Here is a 16404-nt window from a genome sequence, read left to right as displayed (position 1 = left end):
AATACAACCTATAATATTCAACAGGCAATTTTCGGTCCATTTTATTTCGCTTTGAAAATTCGCTTCCACAAATTCGGTGGTTCAAATTCGACAGAAAATATTACGTTGACATCCATGAACTGCAGGAAGAGCAGTAGATTACCGAGCGTACTCTCCATCTGCTGTTAGTCGGCTTCACCAGCAGGTGGTGCAAAAGCTCGTGTTGTTGACGAAGACAGAGCAACAGTTAGAGCAAGCCATTCATTCATAAAACTCATTTAACAGCAATGCAAGTGTATTTGTGATTATTATGACGGCGGTTTTATGTTAAATTCAGTGTCTTCACAGTTACTTTCCCTGTGTAGCCTACAAGCATCTTTCTCTACCGTGAACAAGATTATAATGTTATTCCCCGATGCGGATATACAGATCCAATATTACATTTTTGAGGTTGACATATATTTCTCTTGGTTGTTTAGTTGCCTTAACTTTATATTGTGGCGATGTGCTGCATGCAAGCTATTAGGGTTTCCCTCAATACTTAAGGATTCACCAGCTGGACATATAAAACGCTTAACGTATAGCTTAATGGACTAATTACAGTGATATAAAAGACCAAACTCGTTTAATGCTGAGCGTTTCCCATAAAGTTGGCTTGACGTTGGACATTCGCACATTTAGGGACCGTCTCTAAAGTGTATACGACTTTACACGTTTCTAACTTCAATAGCATTTGAATAGAACGACTTACAGTCAAAAACCAACTATAAAGTGTTCATGTAGTGTCAGGCATAATGCGCACCCTTTGGATTTTTTATATTTATTCAATTAAAGTTTGCTATTGAAGTTAGAAACGTGTATGCCAGTGTTTTATGCAACTTTTGAGACGGTCCCTAAATGTGCGAATGTCCAATGTCAAGCCAATTTTACATTTATTAGGCTACATTTAGTCATTTATTTAGCAGACGCTTTTATCCAAAGCGATTTACAGTTAAACTAACAATAGGAGGACAACAATATGCAAGTGCTATCTCTTCCCAGTTTAAGCTAATGCAATACACGTAGGCATAGCCTACTATACTATACTATAGCCTACTGTAGAGAGAGAAGAGAAGAGAAGAGAAGAGAAGAGAAGAGAAGAGAAGAGAAGAGAAGAGAAGAGAAGAGAAGAGAAGAGAAGAGAAGAGAAGAGAAGAGAGAAAGTGTTGATTTTATGCCAGTATATCACGAAACGCTCTGCATGAAACTTTGCGCGTTACGTTCATATTCTTAGTCCATCGAGCCTATATAGTAGCCTACAGCCTACATCCCCAATAAGGTGCGAGTTTGGTCTTTTATATCACTGTATTAGTCCATAAACTACGTTAAGCGTTTTGTCCCGACAGAAGGGGAATCCTCGAGTGTGAGGTATTGAGGGAAACCGATTATAATCCTGTTCATAGGTAGAGAAAGCTGATGACATGTAGGCTACACAGGGAAAGTGACAATGAAGTTATTGAATGAAACATAAACACAGCTTTTGTGTCTTTATCATCTTTTCCGCATATATACTGACACAGATAATCATTTTCATTTTATGAATGAATGGCTTGCTCTAACTGTTGCTGGTCTTCGTCAACAACACGCGCTTTTGCACCACCTGCTGGTGAGATCGAGTAACAGCAGATGGAGAGTATCTCGGTAATCTACTGCTCTTCCTGCAGTTCATGTCAACGTAATATTTTCTGTCGAATTTGAACCACCGAATTTGTGGAAGCGAATTTTCAAAGTGAAATAAAATGGACCGAAAATTGCCTGTTGAATATTATAGGTTGTATTTTTAAACAGTTTGAATATTTTGGAAGTGAAATATGAAAGGTGAATATGGATTATTGAATTTTTAATAATAAAAATGTGTTTGAAATGTTTTTAATTGAAATATTCACAGCTTAAATATTCAACCATGTTGAATTTCAGCCCATAAAAATGCAAGCCCTAAAAATACAATGCATTAAAATGCAAGCATGGTTAATGCAATGCCTATTTTTTTTCAAGTAGTGCAATTCAACAGGCTTTTTGTTTCAAAAACATTTGACATTATTTTACTTCCATACTACCCACAAACATACCAGACATACATGGAAAATGAACACACGGATCCATGAACCGTGACACACAGCAGAACTGTTGCAACATGCAAAACACAGTAGTTATCACTTGACTTATTCCTTGTTTCGTTTTCCAACGAATAGATTGAATGAACGATTCAGTGATTCGTTCATTAGGTCAGTGACAGTCACTCATTTTGTTCCTGAATGAACCAGTGTTTTTGAACGAATCAGCTGAATGAATGATTCAGTGTCTCATAAGAATGACCTATAGCCTATATAAATCCTAAAACATTTGAAGGTTTGTAGATTTGTCCCAGATTTTCATCAGGTATGTTCTATATTGTATAGCCTACTATACTCCTCAATTTTTATTCAGAGAGCAACATAGATTTGTAGAGATTTGTGCCATAAGCACATATAGAACCTATAGAAAACTCCAAGATTTATTGGAGAAGGGCATTATTCATTTACTAAATGTGAAACTGAATGTTGTCAGAAAAAGAAATTAGGTGTGGCAGTGACAGTAAAAGACAGTACCAACCAATAGAGAGAGAGAGAGAGAGAGAGAGAGAGAGAGAGAGAGAGAGAGAGAGAGAGAGAGAGAGAGAGAGCAGAAGAAAGAGAACACAAATAAAACCGGTCACCATCAAAGCTAATTCAAGGTAAGCTTGAACAAGTATTATAATGTCTTATAATCAACCTTCTTATAATTTTGAATGTATGACTATAGTATTGAAGGGGGAAATATCAAAGCAAGCAGCATAATAGGTAAAAGATGACATAAGCATACTTAACGTAACATATTTGATCTGATCCAATGACATTCATACATTATATGGCTTAAGAGTCTAAATATGTTTGGGAACCATTGTATATGTTTAAATTCCCCAATATAGTTTTACTTTTAATATTGTATTCAAATGTCTCCATTTATATGCTAACTTACCTCTCTGGTGGTATGACAACAAAACATTTTAAAAAGGGGAATAGAGAACTGCACTGCTGTGCTTAGCTGTATTTCAGTGCTTTGCTGTTTTGGTTTCACTTGCATTTCTTCCTTTTCTTGGAAAAATGTATGGATGCATGCAAGCACACAGTAACCTTAGCATAATTGGTACTATAAACAGTGATGAAACTGTCGTGTTGCTGTAATGTTTCATATGTATATGATTCTTTGTATGCGTCACAGTAATTTCTGTGGTTACATTTGGAAATAAAATAATAATTCAGCAGGTGCTGTGAATCTCTACCGCTTGTGGTTTTGTCTTTTGGCTAAATAAAGAGCTCCACTAACTAGTACCTGTATCCAAATGAAGCTTTAGAGACGTTAGTGGTGGAATAAGGAGTGGCATTCATTATCGTAAAACCTGCGATTCCAGTAAATCCACATGTTTATCGTGCACAGCTGTACAAAACGCATGAAAAAAATTGTCCAAAACAGGAACCAATGCAGAACTGAAAATAAGTGATTTCATATTGATATTCATATAATTTCATATTGATATTCATATTATTTCATATTGATATTCATGTAACAACACAATAGATATAGAAGACTGGAGTTTTCAGCTGGAGTCTAATAGCATATATAATGTCAAACAGTACATACACATATCCATGGCCGTATCCGAGGCTCCGTGCATGAAATTGCATTCCTGGTCCACCTCGGTCTATATCGCGGGGCCACCCTAAGGGATGACCCAACATGTCACAGGGGAATTCTGTTATGCACATATCATTTTTATGAAAATAATGAACATTTCCACCACATCTGGTGGAAATTATGTATTCATTTTAAAAAGCATTCTGTGGTGAATGTATGTCCGATTATATTTGGTTGACCCTGGAACAACATTCCTGTCTGAAAATTTAATCCTAACCCTATCCCTACCCCTAAACCTAACCCTACCCATAAATGATCCCTAAAATCAGAGGGAAATGATTTGTGAATAAGACCGGTTGTAAGCCTGAACTTGACATGGGGCCCCTATCATACACCAGGCGCGACGCAAGTGTTTTTTGCTAGGTTCAGTCCGACGCAGTTATCATTTTCACGTCCTGCGCCATGTTGTTTAAATAGCAAATGCGGCCATTTGCGCGCCCATGGGTGAGCTGGTCTGAAACCGAGGTGTGTTCAGGCGCATTGTTGGCTCGTGGCTATTTTGAGGCAACTGAAATAGACTGCACCATTGGCCAACAAAAACCTGGTCTAGTCAATGGCGCAATATTATTATTTTTTTTTTTGTTATTTAAAGAGTGTGTTAGTAATGTGTGTCTATAGGTCCACAACGCACATACACTTTGTCCTGTAGATAGTCTGCTCGCACACACGAGCAGATCCTTTTCCTCAATAGAGAAGCGTCTAGTTTTTTTGGCTTGCAAATTTCACTATGTAAATAGCGAATCCGCCATGGTGCGATCACAAATGGCTTTTAAAGGAGTCATAACCTAGTATTACCTTGGATACCCACGCTCTATTATAGTCTTTCAGGCCCTTCTAAAAAAGAAAAGTGGAAAAAAAAAAAACACAGAGCTCCTCAGACCCTTATTTCTGAAGGCATTATTGTCTCGCGAGATCTGATGCGATATTTTGGCTGTCGTGGACGGTCATTTTAATAATGCAAATGAGGGGCGTGTTGATTGATTGCAGGAAGGAGGGGGGTTGACACCGCAGGTAACGCTTTAGCATATCATTCCAGAATGACATCATGGCGCAAGTTGTGAATGAACCCGACCTGGCCGCGACCGGCTTCCCGGCCAGTGTATAAGCGTTAGGCAATCAATATACAATAGCCGAGTTCATGATGATCTCAGTCATTTGTTTTTTGCAAAGTAACGTTAGCAGCCATTCCCCATGTTTACCTCGAAGCTAATACTCCCGCCAGTGTTGTGCCTGAACGCGTTCATTGAACGATAGTTCATGAACTCGTTCATATTTTGGGGGCGAACGTGAACTGAACGTACCGCATTACTGCCTGATGAACGTTACTGTGAACTCGTTCATTCTGGAGTCTGTGAACGCCACGCTCTCTCAGTTTAACTTCGTTCAGTAGGATGCCAGATTTCTATAAAGCCTTCCAGGCGAAAACCCACCGTAAACCGGCCTGGCCGGAAAAACACCCAATCTGGCAACACCAGCCACCAGTGTCCATTGACTCTCTTGTTCGATCTCGTTCATCAAAATGAACAAATCTTTTTTCGAGTCATTTCGTTCATTTAAGGGGCTTTAAATGTTACTATTAACTGGCAGATTCCCCGAACACATCCACCAACGCAATCTTGATCATATTCTGAATTAAGAAATCATTATAATGCAGTCAAAAATCGTTTTACAGGGAACATAATTACTTCACCTCGAGTCTTTCGTTTATTTGTCTAGTGACAGACGCAATAGCATACAATAGCCGCATTAGCAGTTAGCTGCTGTTTGTTACACACAGTAGAGCAATATAAACACAGTCTTACCGTTTCAATTGCAGGCAATTTTGTTGGATTGGTTTGATTGGTTTATTGCACGTTACGCCCAAAACACACCCATTACTCATTAAGAGAATATGGGCAACCCTTTTAGACCATGCACTGTGTGCGCTGACCATTTTCCCATTGTTAAACTAGCAAAAGTGGATTCGGAAACGCCCTAAGTGCACTTGTGCCGTGCGCTTTAGACCTTGCGCAGATTATTAAAATAGGGCCCATAAACAGTAAACTTGTCCCTCAAATCAGATTGGTTGATTTGGAATGTTTGGATTGGAATGTTTGGTTCTGCGAGGTGAATTCACACTGATGAAATGACATTTTTAACAAAGTTTGGAAAAAAATGGCCTACTCCTTTGTCCTGCTAAGGCTAATTTCATTTTAGATATGTTTTATTAACAAAGTTCAGGAGGAGCACGTTCAGATAACTAATTAACACTGGAGGAGCACATTCAGTTAATCAACTCAATTAACGAGATAAGAGACCCCATGACAGTTTTCCAGCATTCCTCCACCACCCCATCTCCTCACTTCTAACTACCGTATTCATATTCCAACTTGGGATGCGGAGAATACTCTTGAGTTCGGGCCAAATTCCGAGCTCATAGCCCTCCCCAGGAAAGCACTGCAAATACGCATAACCTTTACTCTATTTAATTATAAGTGAAGTTCTAAATATAAAAAAATAATAAAATAAAAAATAATTGCAGCTTGTTGAAAATGACAAACTATAAAAATATAAAAATTCATAATTGTCTCATATTTATCTCAAGCTCTGCGCTGATACTGTTATCTCCTTGGCAAACAAGTGCACTAACTTTAGGGGCAAAATTACTGGGTGTTATGGACATTATGTCACAACAGTGGGAAAGCCATACATATGTCTAAACTGTAAATGTGATGTGTTCAGATGTTTGGTGTGATTGGAGAGGACGGTCTCGTCCCCAGAGCGCGCAGCAGGCTGCCGGTGGTGTGTGATGCTGGACTGGGGCTTCTCACACTGGTGTTTGTGTGGCTGCTGGATGCTGACAGGTTCATGGAGAGAGCAGGAATGATCGCTTTTTGCCTCACAGTGGCAGCGTTTATTCACAGTATGTGTTTGTTTGCAGAGGAGTGGTTCTTCCATTCAAGGCAAAGGTTTGAAACCAATGGAATAAGATTCAGTCTGGTATGAAAGTGTTTTTTGTATTGTTTCAGGAAAATGTGCTCTTTTCCAGGTATCACGGCAGAGTAAATGAGATCTTCCAGGCCTGCTTTAAAGGACGTGTCATTCTGGGAATGTGTGCAGTATTCCTGATGCTAATGTTGGGTGGCGTTTCATTCTCTCACGAACAGTGGAGCATCATGGCCATCATGTGTGCCGTTTACCTGCTGCTCAACAGCCTGGGGGTGCTGGTAAGATTTATCCCATCCATGCCAGGAGAACAATATCAATGTCCAAATCAAAAATATTTCTGAGAATTGTTGTAGATTTTTCCCCTGCACACCTGACTTAGTTTACCTCGTCTCCTAATCGACGACTCTAAACATCTTCTGATCGATGTCCAATAATATTTATTGGTAATATTTACTACGCAGCACTAACCAGGCAGACTCCAGACTATGCCTTTGAATATGCTATAATCATCTCAGACCAATTTCAGAGAGAATCCGACCAACAAAAAGAATACTGTTTTTATAGGAGCATTGCAAAGGTTACATGAGTCATTACATCATTTTTCTCCAATATGATTGGTTCTTCATTACGTATAATTCAGCAAACCCTTCTGTTAGTAGGTCAAATCAAATCCTGATTTCTTGATTACTTCACTTTGTGGCTCAGTCATGCGTTTATATATTTAGACATCTTGAGCTTCATTTCCTCATGATTCAGACACACACTGACTTCTGCCAAAGATTTTGGGAACATTTGGTTTCAAAAGCATATAAATTTTATTCCTGAAAGAAAAATAAATGTTAGTTATGATTAATTAAAAATTCCATGCACAGTATCCATTCATAGTTATCTGGTCTTTATTAAGGTTATCAAACAATTTTTTTAATTTATACATCATTCATGGAATGTTTTTCTGAAACATAGTTGGATATTCATCTAATGTTCTTTAGATGTTACTTAGCCTATATACTACTTTTTTCAGATGGTTCAGAGAACATAAAAAAATAGCTAATGTTTTCATAAAACATTCAAGAAAATATTCACTTAAAGTCCCACTGTGGTGAAAAATCAAGCTTTTAATATTATTTAAGACAAGCCATGCAAAGTCATAAGTCAGCACCATTGCTGAGTATTTTTTTCTTAAAACTGCAGTGAACCAAAGACCGTGTCAAAAATGTGGTTTGAAATCGCTGGTGTTTCTGACGTCACAAACTACCTTGTAACCAATCAGGTCAACGTGATCATAAATGAGTGGATCTCTGAGCTGCTGTGAGTGAGTGGAGGCGGGGCTAATTTGTATATTCATAGAACCGCGTATACTAAATGAGGCAAGGGTGTAGAGTTACATTCAAGATATTTTAAGGCATGAAGATTTTTTAAATATGTAATTTGGGTGATCAAAGATGAGTTTAAAGGGATAAAATTATTGACAAAAGGGCAGGGGGACTTTAAAGAAGACCTATTATGCCCTTGGGTCTACTAGAATAGGTTTTCATGCTTGAATTAAAAAAAATAAACATTATTTTTCAGGCATTTCATATTGTTGCAGCACCTCTCTTCCCAGTCTGTCAGTAAAGCTCTGTTTAGTTCCTGTCTCTATGGAGCCCCGCCTTCTGAAAAGAGCAATGAGCTCTGATTGGTTGGCTGGACCAGTGTGCTGTGATTGGTCAACCACTTCCAGCGTGTTTCGGAAATATCACGCCCCTTAACTGCGAGTTTCAACCATAGACAGTAAAAAATATGGACATAGTGTCCATGACGTCAACCGTAGGTTTCTGAAGAGTGTTTTTGAAGCCTAAAGTGGGCGGAGCCGGCCGTCGCCATCTTGGCTGCACGTCACCATGCGTCACTCCCGGATAACTGAAAATGGGCAAAGAGGCGGGACGTGGGAGGAGCTGAGGTCCTGGTTGCTGAAACCACGCCCACCTAGCTCAACATGATGGAGTTAGCTCAGGCTAAGGAGCTAATGCTATATACTTGCCTTGCGCTAAAGTGACAGCTGACTTGAAGAATTAAAGCCATTAGTTAAAGTTCATGTTTTTGCCCTTCGAAATACTATAATAGTTAAAAGACATAACTAAAATTGAGACTATGTGTATCGTGATGCTGTATTATTCTGCTAGTAAAAAATATATTATGCAACTTACAATATTGCTCTGAGCCTGCGACAGTGATTCATGCGTCGTGAGATGTCATCGCGGCATCACACGTCAAGTTCGTACTTCGTAGAGAGCTTTATTCAGTCCATTTTAAATTCTGATTTTGTCTGCCTCTCAAATGGGTCAAAAACATAGATATTACCTAAGAAGTTCAAGTAAATGCACTAGAAATCCGCACTGACACCTGCAGGATTTCATCTGACGAGGGTACTTTTTATTTAACACTAAAAAGTTAAATAAGCATAGTCTATCTGTTCCATGTTGCCTAGTAAGTGAACGAACGTGCAGCGGGAACATGTAATTTTCCCGGAAACAACTAATTCTAATTTCTTATTGGCTGGTGGGTGGCATATCTCGAGACAGCAGATGAACTCTGCAGAGAACTTACCTTCGTTTGCCTGCGCCTCGTCCATTAATTGTATAGCAGGACAAGTTATCCCTTCCTCAGCGTGTGTGCATGTTGAGTAATGCTGGTTGAACTGTTTGAAATGCGTGTCTCTCACGGTGAATGCGTGGGGCGTCGTCCATCCTTTTTTTTTTTACAGTCTATGGTTTCAACACTCTAGGCTAATGCAACTCAACCAGGCCTCGCCCCCCTTTTTTTGCGAATTCCTTTGGTGGGAATTATTTAATGAGGAATATTGTGACGTGTTCCTGGAAGAAAACTCAAGACTACAATGGTGATTGAGGGGCCGAATCCGAAATTGACCCCAATACCCTCAAATAGGGCATTATTTGAAGGGACAGCCATTTGTAGTGGTGTCCGAGACTAGTGGACGTTACTGAGTGCACTCATTCAATCCTTGGTTGCATCTATCCATAACGAGTGTAGCCTACAGCCGATGTAAGTTCAACGGCTGTCTGAATTAGCTCACTCGTTTTCATTCACTCCTTCAAGTGAACTGTATTAGTGGACTAATGTAGGGAATAGTGATTGAGGGTTTATGGGGCGATTTCAGATTCAGCCAGGGAGTTCAGAAACAGTGCGCACTGATATAGAGAATTTATAACTCCCTTTGGAGTTTGTGTTTAACTTTGCAGACCTTGTTCATGCTCAAACAGCAACATTACACACTAAAGAAAGTTGAAAATAAAAAAGCATAGTCGGGCCCTTTAATGTTTTCTCTAACATTCACAAAAAAAGACGTTTTAAACGTTTCTATAACTTAATGGGAATGTTAGCAAAACGCTCTTAGAACTTATTTTTGTTAGCTATGATATTCAATATATTTGTTCAACTGATTCAGTTACTTTGATGCCAACGGAATATGAAATGTGGTAAAGCTGATTCTTATTTAGCCTACGGTTTTCAAGTGGCCAAGTAGATAAGTGGCCATCTTTTTTCTTTGTCCTTTAACACCAGAAGTTGACATTTTGTTTATTTTATTTTATTATGGTTTGGCTGTTTTTCATATGTTTTGTTTCTTAATTTGTTTTAGATTGTATTTTATGTTTTGTATGAGTTATGAATTGTTGTGTTCTGTTTTTGCATATTCTTCTGTACAGCACTTTGGTCTACTTCGGTCGTTTTAAAGTGCTTTATAAATAAAGTTTGATTGATTGATTGATAAGTATCTTCAAAAATATCAGATAATCACATTCAGATATCAGAGACAAATAGCATACTAGCATTCTACACGCACTGCCATTTCTGTCATATAAAGACATTGGCCATCACCAGATTTCACAAGTATACGGGCCTGACTCAATACCCAGACTTTGCACTTGACACTTACATAACACATTTTTCTGTATTTGGCCAAAGAGACAGTCATAAAGTGTTTTTATAACCTTTAGTTAGCCAACGGGATGCACACTTAGCCTATCAAAGTGTTGTATAAATTCATTTTTGTTTAGTAAAATCCTGTCTCTATGCACAAGCATCTCACTCAATTTCAATGATAATTTATTGCCATTACAACAACTATGTGTTAGTACTGCAGCTTTACTATGGACGATTAAAAGTAGTGCAAGTCAAGTAAAATAATAATAACAAATAATAACAGATCTCTCTGTTTGATTTTCAGCTCTCTTATATTTCTGTGTTTGCAGGGCCCTACTCCAGTGGAGATCTCAGAAATCTGTGAAGTGAAGAAGATGAATGTGGCTCATGGTTTGGCCTGGTCTTTCTATATCGGCTACCTCAAATTGATCCTTCCAGGTACATTTATTTGCAGTCCACATGTGAGCCACTGCTTGTTGACACCTCTAGAGGGCAGTAATGATGCACCGTGATGTGTGCATGAAAATATATTCTATTTGGAAAAATGTTTGTTCACAACTTTGAGAGAACCTTGCCAGAACGTTATCCAAAGTTCCAGTTAGCTGGGAATCTCAAAAAAGGACAAAAACTACAATACAATTTCTCCATATGACTCTTGCACAATATTCCAAGTCTACTGAAAGCATACGATGAGTTTTGACTAACTAACAGAGCTCATTTTACTTTGAAAATCTTTCAATTTGCCATAGCTCTCAAATATTATTCACATGCCCACATATTCAAACATGATGCGTTGCGTTTGGTCATAACAAGGCTAGTTTAGTATGTGCGTACATCATGATATTAGTGAATATGAGTGAATTGTGGTGTTTTTGGTTGTGAAGCATGGCAGCCCCTGATCTCTTAATGCTTTCATTTGGAAATGTGCAGTGTGAATATTCTTCATAATTGTTTGGTTGTGTATTGCATGGCAGATAGATGGTCATACAAGCTTGTAATGACTTGAGAATGCAAAACGACGACCCTGAGCTCCAACCTGTAAAACCACTTGATCATTTGAGAGATTCTGCTCCCTTTTCATTTCCCTTTTATGTTCTTTCACTTGCAGAGTTACAAAACAAAATCAGCCGATATTCCTCCACGGGGGCGAGACTGAGCTCTCCACGTCTACATATCCTTCTGCCACTCAACGCCGTGGTCCCAAGCAAACCTGAAGAGGAGGACACTAATGTGGTCTTCCACGAGAACCTTCCAGAACTGGAGTTGGACATAGCAGGTGTGCGGAAACGTAGCTACAAGAACAGCGTCTACAAGATCACCCAGAACAATAAGGTGGGATAATGCTAATTACTGATCATTTTAGTTCTTTGATACTGGAAGAAGCCCTGTACTTTTTCAGAAAAAGCAAAAATATGATATGAAGAGCTAGCATAAAATGGTGTTTTACTTTGATTGAGAGAAGAGCTATGTTGCATGCTATGCATATGCTTCATGTCTGTAATTCTCTGTTGTTGAGAAAGTAAATACTTTTAAGCATGTGGTATGCAATTGCAATAAGCAATAAGCAAAAGCAAGTAGCAGTATTAAAGGTGCAATAAGCAATTTTTGAGAAACGCTGTTGAAAGTGGGTCCGACCAAGCAGCACAACACACTTGTAGCCAATCAGCAGTAGGGGGCGTGTCCACTCATGATGGGGGAGGAGAGAGAGTGAGCCAATAAGCAGTAGGGGGCGTGTCCACTCATGATGGGGGAGGAGAGAGAGAGTGAGCCAATCAGCAGCAGGGGGCGTGTCCACTCATGATGGGGGAGGAGAGAGAGAGTGAGCCAATAAGCAGTAGGGGGCGTGTCCACTCATGATGGGGGAGGAGAGAGAGTGAGCTAATAAGCAGTAGGGGGCGTGTCCACTCATGATGGGGGAGGAGAGAGAGTGAGCAAGAGGGAGATTCGAACTGAAGAAAGACTGTAGAAAGAAAGATGGCTGAGAAACATTACAAAAGAGAAAAGGTCCGAGGAATATCAAATAAGGGTATGGGTTGTTGGAAATAAGGGTTATGATCAGGCCAGAGCTTCAATCCCACGTTAACATTAGAAAAGCTTTCCCGTGCTTAAGTGGGACGGACTGAAAACGGACGACGAGGTTGCATTGATTTTGAGGTTGCAATGTCGGTTTTGCTATGTTTCACACAACCAAGATATGATGTTGTTGTAATGTTAGCTGTAGTAACAGGACAGTTTTGAGTGTCATTGTTGGTCTGGAGCTGGTGTGCTGTTGGCAACTAACAACCAACTCTTGCTTGTAGATACTCTTGTGTACTGTATGTTCCATTTTTGTTTTATTTCCTTTGCTTTATTTTTTCACAAAGCATTATTTTGCTTCGCTTCAGCTAAAGAGACATCCACTCTTGCATTGTGTGTTTGTGCATTTTGGGGGAAGAGCAAGGGGCGTGTTGGTTTGGGTTGATTTCAAATATTAAGGTTGTTTCTCAGAAATCGCTTACTGCACCTTTAAGACAGAAGTTTGCACATACTTAAATGAATTGGTTTCTAATTTTCTGTTTATGAAAACGTTTTAATCTAAAGTTTTGCTTAAATGCTTGAAATAACTTTTGAAGACAAATATTAATTGTTCCTAGATTAAAAAACTTTGAAATCTTATGTTTAATCTTGCATTGATTCCTCACCAATGGAAAATATCTGCAAGAGTGATTAGCAATTTTAGCTAGATTACACTTAAAAAAGGTTTAATGGGGTTCTACTTTATGCAAAAAAGGTTCAATAAGGAGAAATGTCTTAAATGATTGCATAATACTTTCTTGTTTAACAGGTTATTTCAAATTTGTCTGGAGATAAAGTATGTATACAAGCTGCTTAATTCATAACATTTAATTAAAATTAAAAACGAAATGAAACTTAATTAATTAATTAAAACTAAATCCATAAAATGATGATGGGAACCTCTAAAAGGTATGAAACACCTGGTAGAACCCTTTATGGACCTTCTCTTCTAATTTACATTTACATTTAGTCATTTTTTTTTTTTTTTTTTGAATAGTGTTCTAATAGTGTAGTATGCATGCACACATTAAGATACTTATAAAATCTAACATAAATAGCATACCATTCAGGTATTACTGTCACACGTTTTCAATGAACTGCACTTAAATAGCATAGATAGAATGATAGATAATATGCAAATTGGCATGCAGGGCAACACAACATTTAGCTGTCAAAACAGCATCTCCTTGTGGTTAAAAGCTGTACTGGCACTGAACATAAATGCAAGGTCCTACCTTCTCTCTGTGTTTCTATTCCTAGACTTTTAGCTGTGTTCTGGAATATGCCACACCGCTGCGGACGCTGTATCTGATGTCCCAGGAGAGCAGCGCAGGGTTTGGAGAGAGAGAACGAAAACAGCAGGTCTTGCTGTTCTACAGAACCCTCAGCCAAATTCTGGAAAATTCTCTAGAGTGCCGCAACCGTTACCGGCTCATCCTGCTCGACGGTGAGCAATTCCATTCAGATCAATAAAATGAGCAAGGCCTTTAATGCCCGGTTTCACAGACAACACTTAAGCCTAGTCTTAGACTAAAATTGATGTTTGAGCTGTTTTAACTGAAAGCAACTTGCACTGGCATATTTTAAAATAGGTCACTGCCATTGTTTTGTCTCAAGATCCACACCAGTAATGATTTTTCTAAGGCACGTTTAAATGCCCGAATTGAACTAAAGCCTAATCTAAGCCCTATCTGTGAAACCAGGCCTAAAAGTCTTGTCCTGGAAATGTTGAAAATACAATCTTTTAGAGTTTATTTCGTAAAAGCTTATTTGGATGTTATTCTTGCAGCATTCTCCTATAGTGTCCGTAAAACTGATTTGATACATCTGTTTTTCAGATGAGCACACAGGTGACCCTCATCACCTCTCCAGAGAGATCATCCAGCACCTGAAACAGCAGGACGGAGAGATTCACATGGACCCCATCCAGGAAGCCTATCCAGTTCCAGAGGAGGGTCAGATTAGGAGTTTTAAGGGTGCGCTGTCTGCCACTTTCCCAGAAGACCAAATGAGCAGGGAACCCACCCTCATGTTCAGCCTACCTCAATCATTAAGATCGGAACCAGTGGAAACCTCTGATTATTAGCAGAAGTTATTAACAGGAGATGCGTGCTCTGCGCGATTTCTTGGTTGCTTGTGTTCAGTAATTATTTAGACTTTGTAATGTAATAATAATAAATAATTTTTTTAAATCAGCTGTTATTTATAAGTTTCTCTCTTTCCTTTCTTGCAATTCTCATGGACACTTTCAGTGAGAAATATCTGCCAACACAGAACACACCCAATAGTGCTCATGCCACTTTTACAGGTCAAGTATGGCTAATAAATTGCTCTAGAATCACACACCTGAGACCAGTGTTATTTTAGGATCATTGATATAGTTTTTGTTAATATTTTCTGAATTAGATTTTATTTTTTAGATTTTCTGTTTTCACTTTAATTTTAGTTAAAGTTTTAGTAAGTTAAGTGAGTTTAGGGTTTAAAAAATAAATAAATAAATTATATATATATATATATATATATATATATATATATATATATATATATATATATATATATATATATGTATCATATTATATTTTTATATTTTATTTAAATTAACATTTAATTAATTTCAGTAATGGAAATGTTTTTTTTATTTTTGGTTTTAGTTTTAGTTTGTAGTTCGATAATTATTGGCCGAAAAATTTTATGTTCGTTTTTTTAGAATTGGAATGTTACAAAACTTGGTAAAGTAAAACATTTTCACACATAATTCATTGGAAATCGATAGCAGTCTGAGTGTAATAAAAATGAATCAGTTTGTCAATCCACCAGTGAAATTACATCAGCTCAGCTGTTGAACCCTTTGTTGAACCCTGATGGACTAGTTTGCTCAGCTTCATTCACTTTAGTGGAAGGACTTCATAGAGTGTCATTTCAAAATGTTAAAATTAGCTCTAAAAAGATTTGACAAGAAATTTAAATAAATTATTGCTTATACAGAAATGGTAAGATTTCCAATGAAAGGTGTTTCCTTGTTACTGAAGAAAATTACTACTCTCAATGTTGTTGGAAAATTCCTTGCCTCTTCCGGTGAACAGCTCTCTTCTGATTGGCTGCATTATTTTCCATGTCCTGTGGCAGAACAATTACACTGAATGAGAGAAACACGTTTAAACAAGTCATGGTGACGGAGGTGATTCGTAACACTGGGAAGATTCAGACTAAATCACTACACTGCTTGTCTATGACTAATATATTTTAATCTAACTTTTATCCACAGATCAGCTGATAGCTAATTTTAACATTTTTGAAATGACACTATAAAGCCCTTCCACTAAAGTGAATGAAGCTGAGCAAACTAGTCCATCAGGGTTCAACAAAGGGTTCAACAGCTGAGCTGATGTAATTTCACTGGTGGATTGACAAACTGATTCATTTTTATTACACTCAGACTGCTATCGATTTCCAATGAATTATGTGTGAAAATGTATTTAAAATGTTATATTAAATAAATAATAATAATTATTATTATTATTATTAAAATAGGTTAAACTAAGAGGTTTATATATATATATATATAAAATACATATATATATATATATATATATATATAAAATACATATATATATATATATATATATATATATATATATATATATATATATATATATATATATATATATATATATAATTGTATTATATTTATTATATTATATATATGTTTTAATATATTTATTTATTGAAGCCCCTAAATTCAAACATAACACTAACAGATTTCCTCCT

General features: G+C 37.6%; 1 protein-coding gene across 1 annotated transcript; it reads left to right on the top strand.

Annotated features, from left to right (window-relative positions):
• Positions 1-2651: 2651 nt before the first annotated feature.
• sting1 (stimulator of interferon response cGAMP interactor 1) lies at positions 2652-14978 on the top strand. Its single transcript, XM_079892014.1, has 7 exons — positions 2652-2731; positions 6454-6680; positions 6761-6938; positions 10911-11019; positions 11690-11913; positions 13897-14083; positions 14475-14978. Exons 2-7 carry the CDS (start codon positions 6454-6456, stop codon positions 14720-14722), a joined length of 1173 nt encoding a protein of 390 aa, XP_079748140.1. The 5' UTR covers positions 2652-2731; the 3' UTR covers positions 14723-14978.
• Positions 14979-16404: the final 1426 nt, after the last annotated feature.

The sequence above is a fragment of the Squalius cephalus genome, assembly GCF_949319135.1.
Source record: "Squalius cephalus genome assembly, chromosome: 14".
Classification (NCBI taxonomy): domain Eukaryota; kingdom Metazoa; phylum Chordata; class Actinopteri; order Cypriniformes; family Leuciscidae; genus Squalius; species Squalius cephalus.
Note: the sequence above shows the minus strand (reverse complement) of the source record. Positions and strands in the feature narration are given on the sequence as shown.